The sequence below is a fragment of the Podarcis erhardii genome (assembly GCF_964252035.2).
Source record: "Podarcis erhardii genome assembly, chromosome: 12".
NCBI lineage: Eukaryota > Metazoa > Chordata > Lepidosauria > Squamata > Lacertidae > Podarcis > Podarcis erhardii.
Window position 1 is genome coordinate 31,245,849 of NC_138513.1, and position 25,554 is coordinate 31,271,402.

At 44.9% G+C, this 25,554-nt stretch overlaps 2 protein-coding genes and 1 long non-coding RNA gene across 3 annotated transcripts; 1 reads left to right on the forward strand and 2 right to left on the reverse strand.

Annotated features, from left to right (window-relative positions):
- HOXA11 (homeobox A11) lies at positions 1 to 3,713 on the reverse strand. Its single transcript, XM_081833853.1, has 2 exons — positions 2,747 to 3,713; positions 1 to 1,050 (listed from the first exon to the last, which is right to left on the reverse strand). The coding sequence occupies exons 1-2, from the start codon at positions 3,540 to 3,542 to the stop codon at positions 818 to 820; spliced, it is 1,029 nt and encodes a 342-aa protein (XP_081689979.1). The 5' UTR covers positions 3,543 to 3,713; the 3' UTR covers positions 1 to 817.
- Positions 3,714 to 19,880: 16,167 nt separating this feature from the next.
- On the reverse strand, positions 19,881 to 24,041 carry HOXA13 (homeobox A13). Its single transcript, XM_081834701.1, has 2 exons — positions 23,280 to 24,041; positions 19,881 to 21,606 (listed from the first exon to the last, which is right to left on the reverse strand). Exons 1-2 carry the CDS (start codon positions 24,001 to 24,003, stop codon positions 21,362 to 21,364), a joined length of 969 nt encoding a protein of 322 aa, XP_081690827.1. The 5' UTR covers positions 24,004 to 24,041; the 3' UTR covers positions 19,881 to 21,361.
- A 163-nt stretch (positions 24,042 to 24,204) lies between these two features.
- Positions 24,205 to 24,729, forward strand: LOC309326202. The gene is made up of 2 exons (XR_014150225.1): positions 24,205 to 24,323; positions 24,615 to 24,729. It is a non-coding gene; the product is annotated as an uncharacterized lncRNA (long non-coding RNA).
- Positions 24,730 to 25,554: the final 825 nt, after the last annotated feature.

The following is a 25,554-nucleotide window of genomic DNA, read 5'->3' on the forward strand; positions in this document are numbered from 1 at the left end:
GGGGTTTTATAAACGAGAGCTAATGCACGTGGCTATGTGTTTGACTCTTCAGTGATTGTTTCCTTACCATATATGGCGAATTAATACCTGAAATGTTTTCAAACGGAGACTGTCAAACCTTCCACGCCATAACTCCCTATCAACAGCACGGTTAGACTCAACACTACTACACCTCTACAAACATTTATGATTGGCCTTGCAACTGCTTAAATTTTTTGAACTTGGTCAAGAGGGTAACCGCTCTTGCGGAAGAAGGTTTGTCATTTTAAGGGTCGAGGAGGGGAAGGTGATGGGACGGCGGCTGTGCATTTAGAGGCTGTGGGGGCTCCTGTAGGTTTTCTTTTGCAGTAGTCCATCAGGCTCCGGTGCAGCCATGGGTAGCCTTTCAAGCAATGTTCCACAGTAAAACCAAAGTAACAGTTTTAGACCGACACGAATCCAATAACTCACTCCCCGCTTTTTCACGTGTGAACCCGCGTTGGGATGAGTTGCAGTGTCTATAGGTAAGAGGTATAAAATTGCCCTCGGAGCAAAATATGGGGGTGGCGTGTTTGGAAATGCGGGTCCAGATGTAAACCGTTTCCAGTTGATATGTCAAGAGCTTTAAGAAGAACTTTTTTAGGGGGGTGGGAAAAGTAGCGGGAAACCCCAGTTGGTTTACATTTTATGGGGAAGAAAAAAAAATATTAGTGTGGTGTTTTTTTCCCAACGTCCTCCGTCACTTTGCACACCTCCTTCTCATAGGTAACCCTGTGGCTTGACCTTGTCATGGGCGAGATCTGAATTTAATCTCATCTTGAAAAACGCTACGAGTTTTTTAAAGTAGTGGATTAGCTGAGTAATATTGTAATCGGTCCCTGTTAATTTTTTTCTCTTTCATTCTTCTGTTTTGAAACCATATTTTTACTTGACGGTCGGTCAAGTTGAGCATTCGGGAGAGCTGGAGGCGTTTCTCTTTGTTTATATAGACACTGAAGAAGAATTCCCTCTCTAATTCTCTAATCTGATATTTGGTGTAGGGGCATCTCTTTTTACGGGTGCGTTGTCCACCTGTGGAATGACAAAAATAAAAGGCAGAAGCCATTAAGTCTGGGATCAGATAGGGCTGGGGGGCGACTGCAATTCATATTTAATAAAGGGACATTCTTGGGTTGAACCATTGAGAAAAGGCCTGGTTTATTAGCTACATAAAATTGACGCTCCGTTCCGTTCTGCAGCTGTATTAGCCTGAGCTTTATTTGAGGAACATATTTGCATGTAACATTCCAAAATCCCAACATCTTCACTTCGAAGCATCACTTCAAGCAGTACACCTGAGGCGCTATGCTATGAAATTAAAACCCACAGAGTCCAAACTACTGACTCCCTAGTCAGCAGAATCTGCAGTGCACAAGATCTAGATGGACATCGCACAAGCAGTCTCCGAATAATACAATGCTTGGCGCGGGAAGGTTAAGAAGGCTCAGGGCAGACTCTCTGTAACCTAACCCAGCTGTGACACTGTTCTTGCAACCCAGTTTTGCAACTCAGTTTTAAGAGAGGACATAGAGAGCTCCACCGCTTGTTTCACCCCTGAAAGACATTATGACACCAGGATCTGAGAAGCCAAATGGGCTCCTGTACATTGACCGAGGTTTTTTTTTTTAATCTTCAACTTGGTTTTGCTTTTGTGTGCAGCTTCCTTTTGTTTAAAAATAACAAAACAGTACCCCAGCGCCTAGGACAGCCACTAGTTCATTACATCTTATCACTCGCATCTGGGGTGTGTGTGTTTTAAAATTAACCCCTCTGCTATATCCTCTCAAGTCCTTTCGCTCCTTCATAGTCACACTGGGGTTAATGTTCATGGCCCCCCCTCCTTTAAAGTTTAAAGGCTTTTTACATTAAATATTGGTCCTATATTTCCTTGCAAACACACATACACACAACACGTCCCCATTTGCTGTTACAGCTCATTACAAGGCTATTTTCCTAGGCTTTTGAAGGTGAGGGGGTGATGAGCAAGAAAAATCTACATTAAAAAAAACAAAAACCAGGCAGTGACAGGTTGAATAGCAATTGTAAGTAGCAAACTGTTGGGCAGAAGGCAACACATACTTGCCACAATGTCTTAGGAAAATGGCTTCCTTTAGACAAAAAAGGCCAGCTTTAGGTTAATCTGTTGCTTTAACTATATTGCTACAGTGCAGGCAGCTAGTTTTTCTGCTAAACGCTATTCCCGGGCAATCGTTAAAAAACTGGGATGGCTTTGAATCCAAGTTTCTAACTAGGCTTCTGGGGAAACACATGGCTTTTATAAAAAAAAAAATCCAAAAAAGAGAGAGAAAAATAATCACAGGATTACATGGATATCAAAGGACTCAGAAATCCCCTTTTGGGTACATTTACAGGCGCAAAACGTGCGTTATTATATTTTCAAGAGTTTGACCACAGAGCCTTTCTCTCCCCAACATCCTCTCTCTCTCTCTTTATTCTTTTTTATGATTTAAGGGGGGGGGCGCTTTTTCTTTTTTTCCTTTTTTTGTTTTAAAAAGGCATCCATTGGCCGGTGGGTATTTCACGGCCAATTTCAGTCCCCGCCACGTGATCTCTCCTTTTATAACAAAGTTTTGTTGGGGGAAATCTACAGGCCCTTCCATAAACCTTATATGCTTATAAAACAGCATATAAAAATTTAACAGCGGCGGTGCGCTAAGATTTCCAAGTCCGCTTCATAAAAGCGCCAGGGCGCTGCCTTTATACGTACTTGAGCTGCTGGATTTCTCCTCATTGTTGCCGGAAGACGAAGCCGGGCTGCTGCTGCTCTCCGTCCGCCGCCGCCGCTCCTTCTCCTCCGCAGCCGAGGCCGCGGCGCTCGCTGCAGCCGCCGCCGCTGATGCCGCGTCCCTGGCGCAGCTCCCGTCCGAACTTGACGTTGCGCCGACGGCAGCGGCGGCGGCCGGCCCGGGAGCGGCTCCCCCTCCCGGGGGCATCTTCTCCCCGTTCTTCTCGCCTGCATAGTCCGAGTGGCTGTCGGCCGTGCCATAAGCCGTCTCGAAGAACTGGTCGAAAGCCTGCGGGAGCACCCCGTTCCTGCCCACGGTGCTATAGAAATTGGACGAGACGCTGGCGGCGGCGGCGGGGGCTGTCGTAGCCGGGTGGTGGCCGTGATAGACGGCGGCGGTGTTTTTCCCGAACATCTCGCTCATGCTGGCGGCAGCGGCGGCGGCGGCGGCCGTGTTGGCGGCGGCGGGCAGGCAGTCTCTGTGCATGATCTCCTCGGCCGAGTAGCAATGCGGGAGGTTGTTCCTGTGGTGCCATTTACTAGCCGGATCAATGGCATACTCGCGGAAGGTGACTTCCCGCACGGGTTGGACCTGGGGTAGGTTGGAGGAGTAGGAGTATGTCATGGGGCGAGAAGACGGGGTTTGGGGCAGGAAAGAAGGGAGGCTGGAGAAATCAGGACCCGACACGTAGTACGTGCAACTTGGCAAATACATATTAGACGAGCAAGGGACACGCTCATCAAAATCCATCATTAGGCTACCTCGGGCTCTCCGCATTAGCCGAGCTTAACATGATTCTCTAATGCAGCTGCCTCTTTGAAGCAGATCCGTGAAGTAAGAAATTTGGAGACGTAAAGCTGACGTGGAAATCTATCCCCATCCTTAGCAGGGAGGCGCTGGTCACGTGACCAAATGTTGAAATTGACAAGCTGCGAGTATGGGCCCTCTCTCCTTCTCTCCCTCCCTCCCTCCCTCCTGTCCCCCCCCCGCTTTTCCCGCCCCCTCCTCTTTTGTAGCCATCTCAGGGGAAGCAACAGATCGTCACTTTTGGTCTTCTGGCTAAAAAGCACGAGATCTAAAGTGCAACTCACGCGGGCCTCGTGGACAGTAAGGAGGACAGAAAAGACTGCTGGCCTCTGTCCGGCTCTCCTTCTTTCTTTCTTTCTCTTTCTTCCTTTCTTCCTTCCTTCCTCGCTCTCTCTCTCGCCCTGCAGCCCTTCTCTTCCCACCCCCGCGCGCAATCAAGCTATCTTGAGCCTATTAGCCCGCTGAAGTGCCCACGGATCTTTCTCCCTCTCCCCCGCACTATCTCTTCCCTTCCACCCCCACCCCTTTAAAAGCACGTTGAGTCGCTTTCATGAGATGCCGTGTAATCTCCTAATTCTGCCCAGATCTTGGCTTCTAGGAAGCGCTGCTCCGCAAGCGACGGGGTCCTTGGGAAGGGCTCCTCCGGAAGGTACTCGCCCAGCCATGCAGGGGTTTTTGTTTTTCTCTCTCTCCGAAGGCATGGTCGGGGAAGAATGTGCCAGGGCCAAGTCTGTACTGATTTTCATGGTGAATGGATGACATGCTCGCGTTCATGTTCGACTTCCGAAGGCGCTTAAACGCCTTCCTTTCCTACGTACCAACCTCAGAGAGCCTGGCTTGCTTCATCCTAGTTCTGCTCTAGGCATTTCACGGTCTTTTATGCTCCTTTAACAAGGCTTTTCCTCTCCGATCCCCGCACACACACACACCCTCCCCATCCCCGGCCTCCTCTCGCTTTGAAAACCCAGTTGCTCGATTATTTTTATTTTTTTAATTTTTGTCCAGTATTACATGCAATGCCAGGACGTCTTTGGATTGCAACCCATCAGGTGAAAGAGCAGCGTGCGACCTAAGGGCAGCTGCCTACCTGAGAAACCCACAGCGAGGTTGGATGAGCCCAAGGCGCGCGCCCCTCCCCATCCTGAAAGGTGTTCCTCGGAAGTAAGTGCCGTTCATTGCAAGGGACTCGTGAGGAGCATTAGAATTCCAGCGGGTGAGCCGCAGCAAGAAAGCGTCTTGCGGCACCTCTAAGGCCAACGCGTTTCCACGATGGCACAAACTGGCGTGGACTGGAATCACTTGGTCAGATGCACCAAGCCAGACATATAGCTGCGAGCAAGAAGTATGCAAAATTAGCAGGGACAGGAGGCAGACGAGCCAGGATTTCGGCGGGTCCGAATCTCAGCGTTAACGTTTAACTGCTTAGTGGCTCTCTACTGTATAGCACTAACCCCAGTCTGCAGAAAGACCTCTTTTTAAAAGCTTTGACTATAGTCGGAGGAAAGGCGGCCTTATAGAGAGGAAGGCTGTATAGAGAAGTGGTCAGTGCTGGAAGCCCACTCCACCGATTCAGGATTTAGGCTCATTGAACTCAGTGGAGCTTACTTCCGAGGAAGCATGCGCAGGAAAAAAGGGCAGCTGGCTGTGTTTAGAAGTAGCGTCCACACCCAAGAGTAAAAGGAAACCAGGTGGAAGTGCTGCTGGTGGTGTGTGTCTCTGTGTGGAATAATCCTGCCAAGCAACAGGAAAACCTACAGCAACCATGGCCCACCCTTTCCTATGTGTACCCTCTTAATATGCTTAATTTTAGGAAGATTCGTGTTTTGGCTGGATCTGATTATAGTGGGGGGGGCGGGAGAATAGAGTTACCACAAGGCCAAAGCAACTCACTATGAAATTGGTGTAAAAAGAAAACCCCGCACACATATCATTCCAGGGGATGTCATGATCTCTTGGGGGTACCTTTTTTTTTTTTTAAGGGAGGGAGAAATCCTTTTTTAAATTGCTGTTTTACCACCCACCCACCCATGTAACCTCTTTTTTTAAATACATCAGAAGCTCAGAGTTCTACTGTACATGCTGGAGATCCGGGGATTTGAATGTCAAGATCGATTTGTTTATTTATTGCTGAACTTATCGTAACTGACTCAATAACAAATCTAATCATGTTGGGTCCTGGGAGGGGGAAAAATCCTCATTATGTATTTTCTCTGCGTTCGATTTAACTGTACGAAGCTGCAAATATCAATAATATCTAGTAATTACTTTGTAGCGGAGTAAACTAATTTATTAACATTAATGTTTATATGCCTTTTACCTCGCTCTTTCTCTGGCTCCCTAGTTTCTTTTCTCTCCCCCCCTCCCCTCTTTTTTTTTCTTCCTTTTTTTACAAGGGTTACCAATCACAAATCAAACGCTTTGGACATATCCCTTTAATGAACTCTTTATTTTGGATCGCTGGAATAACTTTTATGGGCCTTCAACGGTTGTGAGCTGAACTTGAAATTATTAATTAATCTCCCTCCTTGTCGCATTTGCCAAGAGAGTGGATGGAAATAAGAGATAAGCGTGTCATCAAAGGGCTAGTTACAGATTGCTTGGGTCTGTGTGGGACTATAAAACTGTTTTATTTCTTTTCTTTTAGGGGGGGGGGTAAGGTGCAGAAATATGCAACACTGATGCTTGCCAAATTGGCCTTAACGACAGCCTTTTGATTTTATTTTCCCTCCGTCCCGAATAAAACAAGGTACCTGAGAATTGTATCTAGCTTACATTTGTACCATATATACATATGGTAGAAAATACATAATGAAGACCCCCTGCCCCAGGACCCAAACCATATATATTTATGAAAAGATTGCTTGATTCCTTTCCCTTCCAACTGGACAAGAGTGGATTTCTGAAGGCTCCCCCCTTTTCCTCCCCAGTGATAACAAAGGCGCCACCATTGCCCAGACTCGCTCCGCCTCTCCTGCCTTAGCAAACAACTTTCTTGCACTTGTATGGAGGGTGGGGGGCGGGGGGCTTTTACAGGCTCTCATTGAACCCGGCGCGTCTAGGAGAACCGAAAACAGTTCTAGACTGGCCTGGGGTTTTATGGCACTTTTGGCAGTCAACTTCAGCTTGTCTCTGAGCGGACATGCCAGATCCGACCGACTGAAAGCCAGGAGACAGACAACCACCTACACGGATTCCCCCCCCCCCCTCGCTGGTTTCAATAAGTCTGCTGCAGCCTTAGGTGAAAAGGGGGCAAGTTTGGAAGCCCAAGGTTTGTTGTTCGGAAGGACTCCAGGTCCTTTGGGTGACCGAGAGTCTTGCATGTTCAAATCCTTTCAGACAAAGGGGAAATTAAGATGGGGCGGCGAGGAGGATATAGGATGAAGGAAGCCTGTCCAATTGTCTGCACCTTCAGCCATCTCCTGTCTGGCTTGGGATATTAGTGATGGGTTTTCGTTTTTCGGAAATGAATTAGATACTCGGAGATTTGGGGGCAGTTGCATTTTTGTGCAAAGGAAGAGGTGGCGGTGTGTGTGGTGGAGGAAGGTGGGGGACACACGCTATGCATTGACTCCTGGCAACCGCTTACATTTGTGAAGCCATTAAAGGCTATTATGCAAAGGGCCAAGACTTAAGGGTGCCGCTAGTCTCAGAATTAGTAGGCACCCAAGGCACACTTATCTCTGCTTTATTTGCTGCTAAGTGATAGGCCGCTAATGTGTGCCTCCAACTCCTCCAAATGGGCCCTCAGTTATGGTGAGCCTGCTGTTAAGGTGGCTATTTTGGGGGCTTATTTGTTTGCTCTCCTTTTTTTAAAAAAAGCCCCCCCCCCCTTGAAATGCAATATCCGCGACTTCCTCTGCTGAGATTCGGAGTAGGAGGAGGGAAAAGGAGCTGAGGATCTCATCCCCTGAGCCTGCGCCATCCCCACAATTCACCTTGAGCTAAAGCCACGTAGATACCACGGAGGTGTTTAGTTTGGGGTTAGAAACCGAGGATCTCAATTTAAGGATTTAAGGATTCAGTGCACGTAAGTAGGGGAAATAGGAAAACACGTGCCTCCACTAAACGAGGAAGAGCGGTTTCCATTCCGGAAGATTATAGGCTTTCTCTTCGTCGTTGTAACGAGCACAAGAAGAAAGATTCGAAATGCTCCCTTTGTTCTCTAAAGACCTCGCTTTATTATATGTTAAATGCCTCTTCGCTTTCTTACCTATAAATTGTCTAGTATGGTTATATGCCAGGCGCCCGACGCTCAGATGTACACGATATTATAGAGAATGGTTGCTTCTTTATGGGTATATATTTGGCAGATGTTTGTGAAAATTCGCTTATCACGTCTTTATCTTAATGTATAATGTGTTTTGCCATTGGGCCCATGCTGCAGAATTTTATTTTATTTTCAACTGATCTCCTTCAGTTCAGATGTACGGCGGTACATGTCGCTGAACTTAAATGGGGTTTAGGTCTGCGGCATTTGTCATGTTACTGGGGGGTATATGCCCTCTATTAGCTAGGTAGGTCGCATATGGCACCTAAATGGACAATCAGGAGAGATGCTAATGTGGGGTTATCGGTGCTGCAAGTGACTCCTGGCTTTTAATTTTCCATTACTTAAAACAAAAGCAGCTATGTAAACGAAGTTTCATTTCTGTAGAACCATTTATAAACTATGCTTGTAAATGTATTCTGTCCCATTGGCCAATATTTCCCCTCTATTTGCTGTTCTTAAATGCACACTTGCTGTTATAGAAATGGCCTACAAATTCATAAATAAATTCACAGGGCATGAACCAGATAAAATTAAGCATTTTCATTCTCCCTTATTTCAATGGTGAGAGATTTTCTCCTGTTTTCTGCTACTGAACTCAGTGGGGTTTAGAATCACTTGTACACTGGATCATATCCCTGGAAGCAATTATTAGGAATATTGAAAAGAAATATATGTTTAAAACAGTAGCTTCGCTTGTATTTCCCTAACAGTGAATGGATATTAACAAAATACAGATTGTGGAATAATCTGTGGTTTTTCTTGCAATTTGCCCTAAAGATACTGGTGTCAGTATTTACGTTAAAAATTAAAGCAAATAAATGCATTTGAAAATATATTTTTGTTGCCTGATGAGATGGCGCTAACTGATTCAGACCCTATACATATTTGATTAGAAATAAAGTATGGGCCCGATCCTATCTAAAACTGGAAGTGTTTCTTTGACATCGGAAATCATGGCTAGGTTAAAGTTAAGGGTTTTTAGTTGCCATTAGTTTAAGCAAGAAAGATTGACTTTCCTGATTAAGATTATTAGACACCCCAACCCGCCTGTTACTTTCCGTATCTTAAACTGCATTTGCTTCCATGCAAGCCCCATGGCTTTCCACGAAATCTGCTTCCAAGTAAGCAACCTTGGAGCTATGAACAGAATGTTACATGTGCTTTCGAGATACGAATATTACAGACGGCAGTCACAGATGTGAATTTTCTGTATGCCTTTCGTCCACCTCAGTGCAGCGTTCCTTTCATTATAGCACTCAGCAACAGCTTCTGTGATAGACAGGGCGACTGTACTGTACACTCCATAGCGTTGCGTAAACGTTTGCAAATAAAACTGAGGTATTACTTTAGATGTTGCAGTCAGTGTTTCTGTAACCGACTGGCCGGAGAAGGAGCCACATATTCATGCTCTTGTGCTTTGCGTGTGCATTCTGGCGTGTACATTTATCTGACCACTCTCCTTCCCCCACTAAATGAAAATATGGGCAGCGCACACAGTTACAGGATTCACAAGTCTTCTTTTGAGTCCCAATACATAAAGCGTCCAGATGCAAGGTTCTCAAGGTGTTTAGAGCAGCTAACTTGGTTTGAGAAGAAAAAGCAGGAGCGTGAGGGGTGGAAAGGTCTGCACGTTCCTTAATGGACAAAACACACCCGGTTCATATCCGCGAAATCCCTAACAAATCAGCCATTGCAGAACGTAATAAGCATCAGCCGGTTAAACCACAGCACTGTAGCGCCTACCAAGGAATTTGTATTTCTAGCATTTTTTTCCTTCAAGGTTGCGTCTGGATCTGCCCCAGCAGATCTGCTGCTTCAAGAGAGTAAAACACACGGACACCGCTCTTGTAAATTTCAAATACATAATACCCTCTGACACCCTAATGAGAAGTCCAGCCACGGATTCTGAACCTGGTGGTTTTTCCTAAAGACCGTGAGGTCAATGTCTGGTCTGCAAAGGAGACCATTCCCGTTTATAAACAACCAAAACAACCGCAGGACAACATTTCAAGTTTGACATATTTAGACGTATTGTCACAGGTGATGCCTTGAACTTGACCTTAAGTTTGTTAATCAACAAAATCCACGAAAATAAAATATTTTAATGCAATGATCGTGCTCTGTTTCATTATTTACTTAATGGATGAAAAACCGTTCAATTTCTTTCATTTCTCTATTCCCAACATTGAAAATTTATTTCTTGTTCAAGACTGTATATTTGAGCAAACATTTTTTTATTTCATTATACCTATTGTACCTTCAGTGATTTCACTAATATTGTTCTTTGGATACAGAAAAGTAATTTGATAAAGGGTTATTATTTGAGTCACCTGTTAGGTACAATAAGTACAATAACATATATGCTTTTTAAACTCCCCACATGGGGAGTTAAACAACTGTAGAATTAGTACGACCTATTATAACAACATTTTGTTCCAGTAAGAAAACGTTTATTATTTTCCCTAAATCACCAAGTGACGACACAAAGCTTCTCATTATTCTGTGCTGCAAACTCACTGTAAAAGCCATTCTTGATAATCGCCATATTCACCTAACATACAATATTTCTCGTCTCCAGAGTTTCTCGGTAGCTTCAGAATACGAACTTCAGATTTTAGAAGGCCTTCAAACAAATTGCCTGCGTTTTTGCAATGCTACTCTGCAATACTGGACAAAAACGCGAACCACGGACCATTTAAGCTGTAGTAGAAGGGAATAAGACAACTGTATTCTCTTTGGGCCCCGTCGTCCCGCAATCCTAGGAGCTTTGACTTGAGACTAAGGTTCCATTCATCGCACTATAACGTAATTCTGGGTAAACGTGGTTAAGATAGGACTGAATATCATTTTCGCACCACACTGATTAAATATACATTCGCTGCTCACAGAATACTATTATTATAGGTAGGGGCAGAAGGGAGGAGCATTTATTTCCCGAAGAACCAAAGCAAAGCTGCGTGACTGCGAATATTTAGTATGGCCGTCAGGTCCATTTCTGCACCATTTTCATCGTCTTCACCAGAAAGGAGCACGAACATATTGATAACCAGATTTAAACTAGGGATTCGGGGAATGGGAAGGAATCTTAACCCCACTGCGGGGTGGGGTGGGGGTTATAGAATACGCTTTTCCTACGGGGGTCAAGCAAGGATGATAGTGAATGGAGGGGTCTACTGGAGGGGGGGGGGGCTCCTGTCCCACCCTGGCCCGCCTATGCTCTTCTGCATCGTTTGCATCAAGACTGCCTCAGTAATGCTCCAAAAAATAATATTAGCCAGAATAAACTCGTTCGAATGAGCTGCAGGGCCGGAGAAAATAGTTACAGTATAGCCCTTTAGCTGCATTGAGGTTGAACTGTATCTGTATCTATCTACACACACACACACACACACACACGCACGCAATTACTTTGGTATTATTTGCATCAATAATGAGAGAGTGGGCGGGAACAATAACAAGCAGAATAAATAGGTTAACAATAAGGGCGAGTATTAATTACTCTGTAGTGCCCTGGGTTTGAACTGGATTGATAATCCTGTCTTTACATCAGCAACGAGCGGAAAAATAGCAGCCAGGAGAAATTGGCTAAAAATACACACGGAGGGGCAGCGCCCTCATCTAACATTTCCTCAACCCTGTCCCTATCTCCACACAGCTGTCCACCCTAGTGGGTCTCCTTGTTGCGGTAAACCTTATTTATATTTAGTCACACGCAAACCATTAACTATAGACCAGGGGAAAAACCAAGGCGTCTTCGATTGCCATCTAAATCTTCCTTGAGGCATCCCTCGCCAAAGTCCAGGGTCGGATAAAAAAGGCTTTTAAACCACGAGGTACCCCCACGAGGATATTTCTGATGTTCCAAATACTCAAAATGGAAGGCGGCTTAAGCAGAACTATAGAAAGTGGGGCTGTTCCCGGTTGTGCCTAGGAATGCTGTCACAAAGATAAATAATTGTAATAAAAGCTGTATTAATAAATTCATGCACACATTGCGAATGCTTCCTATTTGACGGCAAATAGATTTTTGGGTGGCGTGGGGAGAGGGAGGTGGGACTTCCAGAAATTGCACATCGAACTGTGGCGTGAATAAAATTGTAGGCGAATTGTTACTTCCCTCTTTCCAGATAATAAACACTTCGTTATTCCATAAATGGTTTTTTGGGGTGGTGGTGGTAAGGAGGGGGGGGGCGGTTAGTAAAAAGAAATATGTTGGTGCTTTTTCAAATATTATCTATATCTAATCTATATACATCGATAGACAGATAGATATGAAACGTCAAAGCAGAGGGGTGGTGAAAAAATAACGGCTTTGGGGTAAGGGTGTGGGAATAATACTGTAATACAGTACATCCCACAAAATGAAAGACAGAAACTCATAGAAAGACAATTTAGACGACACCGATCGCAGCCACGCATTCAGCAGCGGCACCAGAAATTTTATGAATACATACATATTCATATTCACATGGCATTGTCACGGGCGTGGAGATTATCAGAATAATCTTACCCCATTCTCCAAGATCCAGTCTACCGGCGCAAAACATCAAAGAGGAACTGGACAAGCAGGTTTCGGATCTCGCCTCTAAAGCTCCGGATCAACTCGGATTTTAAGGGAGGGGGGAGACTGGGAGAGCCGGTATGCTAATAAAGCTGGATTGAGGCCGGCTGATCTAGACCCCTCCGGGTTTTGAATCATCCGAAGATCGGGAAGCAGAGCCCTTAAGGTTAGTCTGCTTCTTCTCGTTACGAACTTGAGCCAGAACATGCGCCCAACATCTCACGCTGACTTCTCCTCTCAAATCCCGCTGCTTAAAGTTCCGATGGAGATGATCAGGCCAACGAAAGTGAGGGAACGAGACTCAAGGGCGGTGGAATCCCATACGTGTCCTCCCCCCACTAGTCCCACCAGAGGGAAAGTCCAAATGTTTTTGATGGCGGGACACCCTGACGTTCCCTCCCTAATTCACCATGGGTCACCGTACAGTAATGACCGTGGTTTGTGCGTTGTAGGACTTGACCTTTACTACGTCGAAGAGGGGCTCTTTCTTTCACGCTGCATGAGGAGATGAGGGAGGGAGGGAGGGAGGGAGGGAGGGAGGGAGAGGGGGCGGAGGAAAAGATGCGCTCTTCGGGGATCTTTAATCGGAAATCAGAAGCAAGAGCGGCAAAAGCCACGGGCTTTTTCCTGCACGCCATATTTGGTCTATTTCTCCAGCGAAAACCAGCCAGGACCGTTTCCTCCCCGGAGCTTGGAGTTTAAGAATTAAACGTATGCAACGCAAGAATAGTGTGTGTGTGTGTGTGTGTGTGTGTGTGTGTGTGTGTAAATATCCGGGAAAGACTTCTGCTTCGCTACAAAACTAAAACGAAACGAAATCTATCCTCGTCAATAGATTAGAAACATCCACTTTCATTACTGACGCGCCTTTCCCCTTCCTCCCCCCGCCCCCACCTATCATAAAACAACCAGTGGGGTCTTTGGGAGGGAGGGAAGGAGGGAGAGAATCCAGGAGCAAAGTGTGTGTGTGTGTGTGTGTGTGTGCGTGCGTGCGCAGGCGAGGGGAGGGTGTTAAAGAGATAGCGACACAATTTATCTCGGACCTTCACAGATCGCTCGAGCTCAGTACCACAGAATGAGAGGCTGGAAACTATTATCCACGATTCTGCTTTTCCCCTGTGCCTAAGAGGCTCTCCCCCCTCCCCGCACTGCTCAGGAAGCCCGTGTTTTCCATTTGTCCGGATCCAACAAACTCAGGTCTCTTTAGGTCTTCCTCACGTTAAAAAAATAGTTACTCGTCTCCATTTGCAGAGGGATTTAGATACTGAAACGTATTTCAGTTAACACACACTGATGCCTTTTTAAAAACCAAATATTTTAAAACACCCATTGACATTTAACTTTCATTTACAGTTGGGCCCTAAAATAGTTGCCCGATATATATAGATTTCTAGAAATATATATATATTTCTAGAAATCTAAGTCTTTTCCTGGATAGCACAAGCTATTTATACCCCAATCATTGCAATCTGAAGCACTAAGCGCTTGGTGTTTTGAAACGGAAGTATGTTAGAGGGGAGAAATGGCCTAAGTTATAGACTCGCAGTATTACTTTAATTCTGATTAGGAAACACACTGCTGTCAAATTTTATTTCCTGTTGAGAAAAACACATTTGTTACTGCCAACAGTTTGAGAGGTTAGAATGCGGATTATATTCTGGAGTCCTATATATACTCCTTCTACTTTAGGTGATTATGTAGGAGCTTGCAGTTGACCGTGATGCACCTCTAACTTTCCCAGGATTGGCACCATCTGAGTTTACAGTTAATCTTACTTTGCCGTTCCCTACCGCCATTAAAAGTCAATATGCATAAACGCTAATCGTTTCCCCACATTACTATATTTCCTAGTTAGGGACAAAGTTTAATACCCAAGGTGGTTAGGAATGTTTCCGTTTTACAGGAAGAAGAAAAGGGCGTGTGTGTGTGTTTGTGTGTGTGTGTGTGTGTGTGTGTGTGTGTGTGTGTGTGTGTGGAGCGCAGTATATACTCACAGGCACCACCCCCCCAATGCAAAACGCAACGATTTAGGAAGGGAAGTTTCTTAAAACTATATTGATGTGTTAAACACGTTTGCTTTGAGAAGTAACGGAGATTTTCTTATTGAAATTAATGCAAAAAAACAGCAAAAAAAACCCCAACCATCTTGGTGTTTGTATGGCAGAATGAAGCAGGACAAGTGGAAGGGTCCACGTTAGCGCCAGGCTCTTTGGAAAGACACGAATGCTGCGTGGGAACTCACCGCGAACTCAAGGCAGGCATTCGTAGTGGCGGACGCATTTCATTAGTGATAGATGTTCTTATAAAGCAGATATTACGCATATATTTCAGAACGAAGGCGGCAGATGGGGAGAGGGGGCGGAAATGTGACCCAACAGCAATTTGTAACCTGGAAATATATGTGCCAACAGTTTAGGGGTAAATGAAGGCCATAAATAACAGGCACCACACCCTACCGGAACATCTAGGCATTCCTATTACTGAAGCAAAAGAGAATGAATGAGGGGATTTAATGGATGCAAAACCAATAAGAAAATGGAAGTTCATTCTTCAAGCACAGTTTATCAAGCGGCCTGGTCTCTCCAATCTTGATACAATATAATAGGACATTGCATCTCAGGCTGAAATCGTATCTACGCTAAGTGTTAGCTCCGTTGAACGCAGTGGGGTTTACTTCCGAGTACACACATACATTTATAAATAAACGTGTTGCGGGTCTCATCGTAATCCAGTATACGATCATAGATTGTGAGGACAAGGCAGAGCAAGGTGGGATTGTTATTAGGCTTGAGCTGGACCCAGTCCACTGAACCTACAGTAGCAGGATTTAGCCCCATTTCCCACCTAAGGCTGAGATCCTAAAAATCAGTGACCGGGGAGTCATATCTCTCGCAACCATTTGGAATTACTCCCAAGTCAATGTTTTTAGAGCCACGGTGTAAATCTGAGTAAGTCTAAGCAGCCTATTTAAATGGGCGGTGGATTTGTGCAAAACGAACCATTTCCCCTTGGCCTGAATTTCATGGTATGTCTGAGAAATCGCTGGAGATTATACACATCAGAATATGATTTCCTTAACAAATACGCGCGTGAAATGTTAAGTTGAAGCACTAATAAAACCTAGCCCTGAAATCGGAAGCTTCTTGAGCTATTTTAATCAAGCTAGAAACCCGGGGAAGTTCATGGAAGAACACCAGAATCCTAAATATTTCATATGGAAATTAAGCACGTTTGGAATAACAGAATTTGCTCCTTAACAAACAGTTTTAGGATCGGGGGTGTAAATCTACTAATATCCCATATATGCGTTTTAGGAGGCTCAGAATTTAAACTATAATGTGGCAGGTTATCCCGAGGAACTTAAATTTCGAAATTCAGGGTCCGCATCCGAAGGGTTCTGATTTGTTATCGTGACCTTTTGTAGAGAATTCACCATGCACTGCACAGCCTGCGTCCGATTTTATTCTCCTGCATTTCTCAGGGATGAGGTTGACAATGACCGCAGCCGAGAAGAGGAGAAAATATCACATGGGCTGCCTTTCCTTTTTAAAAAAAAAAGTCATTTTGCGAGGTGAGGGAGAAAAGGATAACAAACCCTCTTTATTTGCCCATGGCTGAATTTCCAGGGTGTCGCAGACTCGCAGTTGAACTGAGAAAACGTGATGACCAGAGACCAGCTGGCTGACTGAGCTTCTTACGTATTTTACTTCCCATGGAGGCATTTTGTAATGGCCTCCCAACGGGCCCAGGAGCGGACAAGCCTTCTTGGGATTGTTAGTTGGGGCGCGGGAGGGAAGAACAATACTCCGTTGGATACAAATACCCTTTTGGCGCGCAATTGCTCCTGCTGCAGCTACTACTACTTCTACTACTTCTACTGCCACCACCATTCCCAATATTACTGCAACATTTGTCTATATTTAGAATTAAGGCCGAAGGAGTCCTGGTTTGGGACTATAAATGCACACGGATATCTTAAAAAATAATTAAAAAATACTCAGTCTGCAATTAACAGTTACAGATAGGTAGCCGTGTTGGTCTGCCATAGTCAAAACAAAACAAATTCCTTCCAGTAGCACCTTAAAGACCAACTAAGTCAGTTCTTGGTATGAGCTTTCGTGTGCATGCACACTTCTTCAGATACGTGTGCATGCACACTTCTTCAGATACGTATCTGAAGAAGTGTGCATGCACACGAAAGCTCATACCAAGAACTGACTTAGTTGGTCTTTAAGGTGCTACTGGAAGGAATTTGTTTTGTTTTGCAATTAACAGGAATGCTGTGCCTTCAAAACAGGAGAACTCATTTTCAGTCTGCACTCGTCTTAGTTAATCAGAGGAGATTTCACAAGAAGTAGATGTAAAAGAGGTTTTGTCTCACTCCATCCCTCTTGCTGATATTTTTAAGAAAACTGGAGTTACCTCTGTGTGTAGGTGCCAACCTACAATGGGAATGTTTAGAGTATACGATGGCTCCTGCCTGGCTGCAGAATTGGAAGGATTTTTACTGTTGTTGTTGCTTCAGATATATATATATATATATATATATATATATATGCAGGTTTTGGTGTCCTCGGGTGTCTTCCCGTGTAAAAGTTGGGGTGTCTAGGCGACGTTTCGACGAGGTCTCACTCGTCATCTTCAGGCTGGTGCTTTCGGCTTCTTGTTACTGGAACAGAGCAGGATCTCAGTGTTTGAGTTCCTATAAATACTGTAGAGGGGGTGTGGTGTATAGCCTCCAATGTTCTGGGCAGAGAGGAAGTTCCCAGGCTAGTGTGCCTTTTCTTCTTTTGTTCCTTAATTACTTGAGGAACTTATTTGAAAACACTCAGAATTGTACCTAACGCCACAGCATATACAATAAATAGTAAAGAGTGAGGTCAGTAGCGAAAGCAACTTAGAAACTAGGGTCCAGAATTTAGGAGAGGTAACTGGGCGACATTATATTATCCAACCCAATCTGCGCCCTCAGTGTCCTCGGGCAGTGGTAGATCATCTGAACTCCTACACTGGGATTCTTTCCAAGAGGATAAGGACAGTGGGGCACCTAGCCCTGCGAAGGTCAGGGAGTTTAACCACAGACTTCAAGGGAAGCCAAAATCCCTATTTGCATTGTTCAAGGAAGATGAGTTCTGACGTGCAGCGGGCAAGCTGAGACCGAAGCGCACTTTCCAAGGTCACAGCTCTTAACATGCAATTAGTATGCAGGAAACAAGTAGCGAATTACTTTTCCAGCAGCGCCGCAAAGTTCGGAACTCTTACCCTTTCCCTATCCTGGATAGTTTCAGGTGTGGAGAGCCCGTCAAGGCGTCTAGGATCCATCGCTAAAGTCACCTGGAAGCCCCCTAAGTCCTCACTAACGCCATATGCTTTTACTCTCTGTAAAAGCAAAAATATGCTCTGTATGTTTCTAAGCATTAGGAAACAAATTCCGGTTGCTGTTTTGAAAATGCCCTTCCACAGAACCAAAAAAATCAGTTTATTTATACTTGCATCCCCCTTATTCTCAGTTTAAAGATAGCCGGTCCTCGCTTGCATAAGATCTCTGTTGTCTGCGAGTTTTAGCTCCGTCCGTCTTCAAAGTAAAGCAGTGAACTTGGACCTCATTGGGAAGGGAAGGACCAACCAATCTGAGCATCTCAGTCTCAGTAGCTTGAGAACTGAGGTGGCAGGAGGCCTTAAGAAAAGGTTTTTGGAGGCTCATTATTGGATTGCCAGGCATTTCTGCCAGATACATTAAAATAGCCTTTCAATTCAATCCATCCATCCATCCATCCATCCATCCATTCATTCATTCTATATTTCACCGAGCAAAAAAAAAAAAAAGAGCCCACAATAAAATCCTTCAAACAGTTCCCTTTTCTAGGAGATCATTTCGCGTTCTGAAATACTACCTGAAGGTATTAACAACTTATACTGTATTAAGAAGACCACTTTACTGGGTTGTTGGCAGTGCTCAGTTGTCCCATTAAAATTAAGGGCCATGAATAACTTAGGCACATTAATTTCAATGGATTTACTCTTAGTAAAACTTATTGGGTACCACCCACTGTTCCAGAGAGTCACTTTAAATAGCTAAAAAATAATAATAAAAAAATGAAAGAAAGAAAAGGTCATGTGACATCTTAAAGACTAATACATTTATTGTGACTTGAACCTTGGAAGACCCCCTGAAGATGAGCAAAAGTGAAATATACATTGGTAGTAATCTCCTACAGGACATGTATGCGTATGTGTATATGTGCACACATATGCGAACATACGTGCATGGATGTACATGCACACATGAGCGTAGCCAATAAAATCCAATAGAAATACATAGCAAACTAAGGTTCTGCCCCCCACAAAGGACTCCCCCCTAACAAAAGGCCTGCCCCCGCATCAAAAATACGCCCAAGCATGCACACACATTTTCCCCTGCCTATCACAGAAAGAGAGTCCTTCCACTGTAGCACGTTAAAGGGGAACAGATTTATGGCGGCATACATATGCACACTCGTGCACATCCATATATCTCGACTGGTGGCGGAAAGATAGACCTACGAGTCCTGACGTTTCTGAAAAGATCGAAGACGTAGCCAATACCTCAGGGTCGCCTGTGATAAGTTACGATCAGTAGACAAAGTATTAGCGTTTATTTATTATGTCTTTATATATGTAGGGAGCCGCCCAGAGTGGCTGGAGCAACCCAGTCAGATGGGCGGGGTACAAATAATAAATAATAATAATAATAATTATTATTATTATTATTATTATTATTATTAGCCTTAAAAGTTGCCTGACCGCTCTAATTAGGGTGGCGAACAGGCAGCAAAGAGCTCTTGGAGATATATATAAACAAAATGCAAGGCGCTCTCAGGAGCCAACGCCCAGTCAAGGAAGAAGCGTCTTAATATGTACTGGTCTCCGAGACAAGCCCAAGAGACGGGGATGTGAAATGAGCCATAGACTAATGCCGCCCGGTGTGCTTTCTTGCATCCTGGCTACTTCGGCTGACGCCCGGCTGGTGAAGCAGGCGCCAGGTGACAGGCCTCGCTGGGTTTCCATCCTTCGCAGCAGTGCCGACAAAGCCGAAGTGGAAACACGAGGTGGCGCCCTTCATCTACTAATCCAGAAGGCGGCTATTCATGAGCTGTCAAAAGTCAAGGTCACAAATTGTCTTTTCTCCACCCACCCCCCATCAAGGTCAAGGTTTAAGGCCTTCCTAGTCCTGTCATTTCAACAAATACCAAAACCTCTCTCTCTCTCTCTCCTTGCTCCCCCCCCACCCCCCAAAAAACTCTTAACCGGTCCTGCCAATAAACCTTAAATACGACACTCTTGCATTTGTGGTCTCTAACAACTGTTTTTCATTCGGGAAGGGGTGCTCCGGCTCAACGTTTATATCTCCTCCCTCCCCCCCCCTTCAGAATACCTGACTCTTTAACCTTACTGAAACATTTATAGTTTAGTTATCACGCATTCGCTTTCTGGGCTAGGTAATTTACGGGGGAAATATGGACCATATCAGCAATTTAGGAGAAAACATTAGGCCTGCAGGATAAGTACATACGTCCTGAAATTCACGTATATGTATATATCAGAGGGAGCGAAATAAAGGAGGGTTTAAGCAGGCTTTATTACAGTGACTATTTTTTATTAACAGTATTAACACTAGTATCTATCTACAGCTCTTAGATTTTCATTTTCAGTAAAAATATAAAAAAACAAAAAACAAACCAAGGGTGCACCAATACATTTTCACAGTGTGCTGATTAAAAAAAAATATTTACAAGATAGCCTCTCCTTGTGAAGGGGGGGGGGGAATAATAATGTGCTGGTTGAAGTTGCAGACTGATTTGTTTCAAGGGGTGAAAGTGCTGTAAAATGAATTCCTATACTTACTAATGCAGCCTGATAACTGAAAACGAAGAAGGAAAAATGTCTACTTACTCATAGTTCAAACTATAGAATATAGAAATCAAGATATCTCTGGGAAGCAAAATATATTTTCATTATCAGGTCCTTTGAGATTGTTTCTCTTAGAAAGGGATTTCTGTTACATCACAATTATAACTCTCATGTCTCTGTTTCTCCCCAAGTTTGGAAAACAGTCATTTATGGGATTTACACCATTTGTTACTTGATTAATGTCGCTGATACTGAAAAGCTATAAAGTCCCTTTACAAATCTCTGGAGTATTCTATTATCACTGAGTTTAGGGATCAAGAAATGAGCGATTGGAAAGTAAATCATTTTTTTTTTTTTTGTAAGGTTCCCCTTTTTACACCCGGTAGTTTAGACTGGTTTTAATTTCTTTTCAAGGTTCATCCTTCGCAGAGTTTCCTTCATTACTGCTGTCTTTGGTACTTAGTACCTTCCTCCAGAAAGAAAATAAAACAGAAAACACAAAAGGCATTGCTTTAACATACAGTAATTGTACAACCCCCCACCCCACCCCCGTGTTTACCTGAGCAACCATTCAAACATGCTTTTGGGAAGCAACGTAAGAAATTGGATCGCAAAGTGTGTGCGTGTGTGTGCTCGCGTGTGTGTTTTTTTAAAAAAGCCATCTTTCAAATTACAGTCCTAAATAGTGTCCTACAACAGTCACAGTAATACTTACACGCTTTTCTCGACAAAATGTTTATCTTTCTTAACTGAAATAGTTCTGGATTGGGCATTTGGGCTCTCAGACTCAGTCACTGAAATGGCCTCTTCTGGATTTCGGGAGCACTGACAAGTCTTAAAGCATTTCTCAAGAACCCATACTTTCTCTCTCTCTTTCTCGCTCTCTCCAAAAGCCATAATTCCAAAGAGACAGAGAGTTCTGGTGAAAGAAGAGGTTCATTGTCTTTTCTTATTTTCTTTTTTACTTATTATTTACTTATTATTATTATTATAATCTGGACCAAAAAAATATAGAGAAAGAGAGTTGGTTTTTTAGGCCTCTTGGCAGCTGCACTTTCATTTAATCCGTTAACTCGTCGTCTTCAATTTGTTGATGACTTTTTTTTCTTTCACCCTTCTGTTTTGGAACCAGATTGTGACCTGCCTCTCCGAGAGGTTCGTAGTTGCCGATATCCTTCTGCGCTTGTCCTTGGTAATGAATTTATTTGTAGCATATTCCCTTTCCAGTTCCTTTAACTGAACTTTGGTGTAAGGCACTCTCTTCTTTCGCCCACGCCGGTAGGAGTTGGCATCCGAAGGGTGCGAAACCACGTCTAGAATAATAATAATAAGAATAAAAAAAGAAAAACATCAAAACAGGAAGGCGGGCATTAGCATTATTACGACCATCAACTGATATCAATTTATTACTCTTCACCATGCCTTTCCCCCTTCACGCAATGACAAGCTAAAATGGACTGTAATCAACAGGCCTGCATTGGCTCCTAAGTCATCACCCAGAAATGCGGGCTTTGCTTTTCTGCTGCTAGCAAGCGCTTCGCTGCAAGCTCTTTTCCCTGTAACACCAAAAGAACTGTAGGAAAATTATACGCAGTTATAATAACCGATGAAGCGTGCGAGCTGAAGCCTCGGTGGAAAATTCTTGTTAACCGGGAAGACTTCATGCCCCTTGGCAGACTTGTTCAAGCCGATTCGCTCCTCGGAAATAAATATATAAACAAACAAATCGTGCATATGTTCTAGAATCTAGATCCAGCAGAGCTGAGGTACCCGAAACTTAGTTCTGGTAACGCTGAAGAAGGGGAGGGGGAGCGGAGACTGATGGTCGAAATAATTTGGAAGCAGAGCAGTCAGAACGAGTAACAATCTTCTGACTCGAAGCTAGACAGCTACTAGTACAGTACTGCAGCTTCTAGTACTTTTCTGGTGCAGTAGCAATGTATATATACTGTATATATATATACACACACATATATATTGCTAAAGCCGCTGACCGTAGAGGAATAATCTGACTAAGGGAGTTCATGCTTCACCAGGAAGGCTTTATGTTAATCAGAAGGCTAGTAATTGAGCAAGTAAAAAACAACAACACTCTAAGTTTTATTATATAGCCCAAACCGAGGAACTAAACTGGATGATAGTGGCGTAAGGAATGGCAGTAGTGATATTAAGGAAGAGGGGACTTAATCATCATAATCAAATTATTTATGAGGGGCTTAATCTAACGAGTGTTGGGAGAGTGTGAATGAGAGGACAAACGCTACAATATTATAAGTATAATTATAATTGCTGCTAATTGGGTTGGTGATGTTGCAAAAGAGGTAAATATTAATATACCAGTAAACCAGGCATTTTCCCTATTTTGGCTGGAGAGACGGAGAAAGAAGCAGGAACGCGCTTGGTGAGAGAGATGATAGCGAAGCAACAATCGAAACTTTCATGCATTACTCGCAAGTAAACCCTACTGTTTTCTATTGATTCAAGCACCCACACTCTCTCCCTATGAAAGTTAATAACAAATGGCTCATATATAGGTAACCACGTTGTAGAAGGTAAGAGACTGGCATTAAAAACAACTCTCACTTCTACCACGATGATTGGTGGGACAGCCAAGTAAATCGCTAGTCTTCTCAGAGCAAGGGGTTGACCCTGCTGTGAGCGAAATAACCAAGAGGGCTGCAGTTGCACTATGAGAAGTACGGATAGGTGCAGAGCCATCCTGGGCGCGTCTGCTCGGACCGAAACCCTCCTGAGCTGAATGGGACTCACTCTCAGATCAGTGTGGATTAGGTTTGCAGCCTAACTGGGACGAATTCTCTCTCTGTCTCTTAAGGGAAGCGACCATATTGTTGCTAATAAGTGAGGGATGATGGTGGAGGCTTAGGAGGAGAACGGGCGTTGTTAATTCTACCGGGGCAAGGCAGACAGTGAGGCACTAAGTAAGCATACTCCGGAGTAGAAAAGAAGGGTCATGCAGGTGCAATACCCGGGAGAGTGGATTTCCAGAGGTGGGGCGGCTGGTTCTGTTCCTTGGGGCAGTAGACTTGCCCATTCCAGCCATTGGTGATAGCCCAGGGCTGGTAGCCTTCCATGGGCAGCATCGAGTCGTGCCTGGGCTCCCCGGGGCCTCCGATGGTGGGCACCACGGGCATATCCAGGTAGCCCGGCACCGGCTGGTAGGGTCCGGCGGCGTAGCCCTGGTAGAAGGCGAATTCCTTGGCCCGGGAGGTGAAGTCCTCTCCGGCGGCGCCTACCGACGTGTCCATGTACTTGTCGGCGAAGGAGGCGGCGGGCTGCGCGCACGACTTGAGCGCGGCGTTGTGGTGGCTCATGCGGCACGGGAAGTAGCCGCTGCCGAAGTAGCCGTAGGGCAGCGCGGCCGGCCCCGACGAGCTCTGCACGGCGGCCGAGCAGGGGCTGCACTGCTTGACAGATGCCCCGGGCTCAGCCATGCCGGCGGCGGCGGCGGCGGCGGCGGCGGGCGCCTCGCTCGACGTGTAGGCGGCGGCGCTGCCCGGGGCGGCGAGCGAGGCTGGGTGAGCCATCAGGTTCCGGCACTGGTTGGCCGCGGCGAAGTTGGTGCCTGCGGCCGCCGCCGCCGCCGCGTGGAAACCGGCTTCCATGTTCTTGTTGATCTCCTCCAGGCTGTTGTCGTAGAGGAACATGACGGGCTCGATCCAGCGGGGATGGAGGAGCACGGAGGCTGTCATAGCCCGATCCGCATTGAGACTAGTGGCTCTTTTTTAAAAGCCCCAAAGACTGAAAAAAGAGATACTAAATCTCCCAGACTTGACCAGGGCTGACGCGCCAGTGTCGCGCCACGACGGCGCTCATTGGACCGCCCTCCCCCACGTGATATGCAAAGCAGCTGATAAACATCTGAGGAATAAAGGGCAGATAATTAAATAATGGCCTAATCGCGCCACGGCTTGGAATGCCAGCGGCGGACGGCACTCACCCGCGGCCGCCCCTTCCACTCACGACTTTGCGTGGCGAGGGAGGCGCCAACGCGGGTGCAAAGGAAGAGCAGGTATTTCGCCTCCCTCCCCACCCCCCGCTCTGCAAAGTGTGGATTTCTTCCCTCCCCCCTCCCCCTCCACTCCCTCTAGCACATTGCCTCTAGGAAATTATTTCAACAGGCTCTCACTCCACGGTCTTAATGTCAAAGCCTTCTGACTTTTTGTATTTTTCTTGCTCATCAACTGGTGGTTGGTGGTGTGTGTGGGTTTTTTTTGGTTTTGGTTTTTCCTGGGGAACGTCCCGCCCTCCCCTCCCCCTCCTTCCCTCACTAGACTTAAACTCGTATTTTCTCGTGTTATAGGACTGCAAACTGCTTGTACCATTACGAGGTCAAAACACCTCTTTCTAAAACCACAACGCCTGTCAACGCCGGGTGTTTCACATCTTCTCCTGACCTGTCCAGATACACACACACACAAACAAACATATATGTGCGTTTTGAATGATATCACTCCTCCTTTGGACAAATACATCTGAAAAAGAGGAGCGGTATCCAGAACGTAGGCAGCAGATTTGCCACGGCAGGGTGTGGAAGGGAAAGAGTTAAGCAGACCTCAGAAATGAATCAGCCTCCCTGTATTATTTGTTATTGCAACAATAAAACGCGCAGCCTACAATTTTTTGCTTGAATCATCCCCGACCATAAAAATATTGCGTGGGATTATTTATTGTCTAAGAGTGACCATAGGGACTCCCCCCTTATCATCGTTAATAACAAACCCTTTGCACCGAAACGCTCTGCGTAAGCACATGCACCAACACGGAAAGCCATTATGTCAATAAAAGGGCACTTCCTTGGAGTATTTTCTATTAATTAATTAATTAATTAATTAATTAATTAATTATTGTTATTATCATTGGCACATACTCTATTACGAGTATATGTTATGCAGACACGACTGCTTAAGGATTTATATGCATCCTGCAAAATGCAAGTAGAAGTTAATTCATGGTAATATAATCACGCCAGAGAGTGGGGATTTGAGAGTTACTGACCTCCGACCACAATGAAGGGAGTAAACTTGTCTTTGTAAACAAAAGCAAAAGCAAGGAAAAACAAAACAAAACAAAAAACCCACCGCACCCAAACCTCTGTCTGCTTGTTTGATGCACGCTTGACAGGTATTTATGAACTATTGTGCGAGCGGTTGGGGCTTGCAACATTGTTTTCGCTGCAGTGCTACAAGGATGGAATTCTAAATCGTGCATTGTTTGGAGAGACTCCCAGTCCCTTGTATGTA

What these genes read in the sequence shown, in the direction of transcription:
- HOXA11 (XM_081833853.1), bottom strand. Translation starts at nt 3,542, where the DNA reads ATGCGGAGAGCCCGAGGTAGCCTAATGATGGATTTTGATGAGCGTGTC. An exon ending in GGAGAAATCCAGCAGCTCAA is followed by an intron (nt 1,051 to 2,746) that starts GTACGTATAAAG and finishes GTCATTCCACAG; the next exon opens with GTGGACAACGCACCCGTAAA.
- HOXA13 (XM_081834701.1), bottom strand. Translation starts at nt 24,003, where the DNA reads ATGACAGCCTCCGTGCTCCTCCATCCCCGCTGGATCGAGCCCGTCATG. An exon ending in CTGGAAATCCACTCTCCCGG is followed by an intron (nt 21,607 to 23,279) that starts GTATTGCACCTG and finishes TTATTATTCTAG; the next exon opens with ACGTGGTTTCGCACCCTTCG.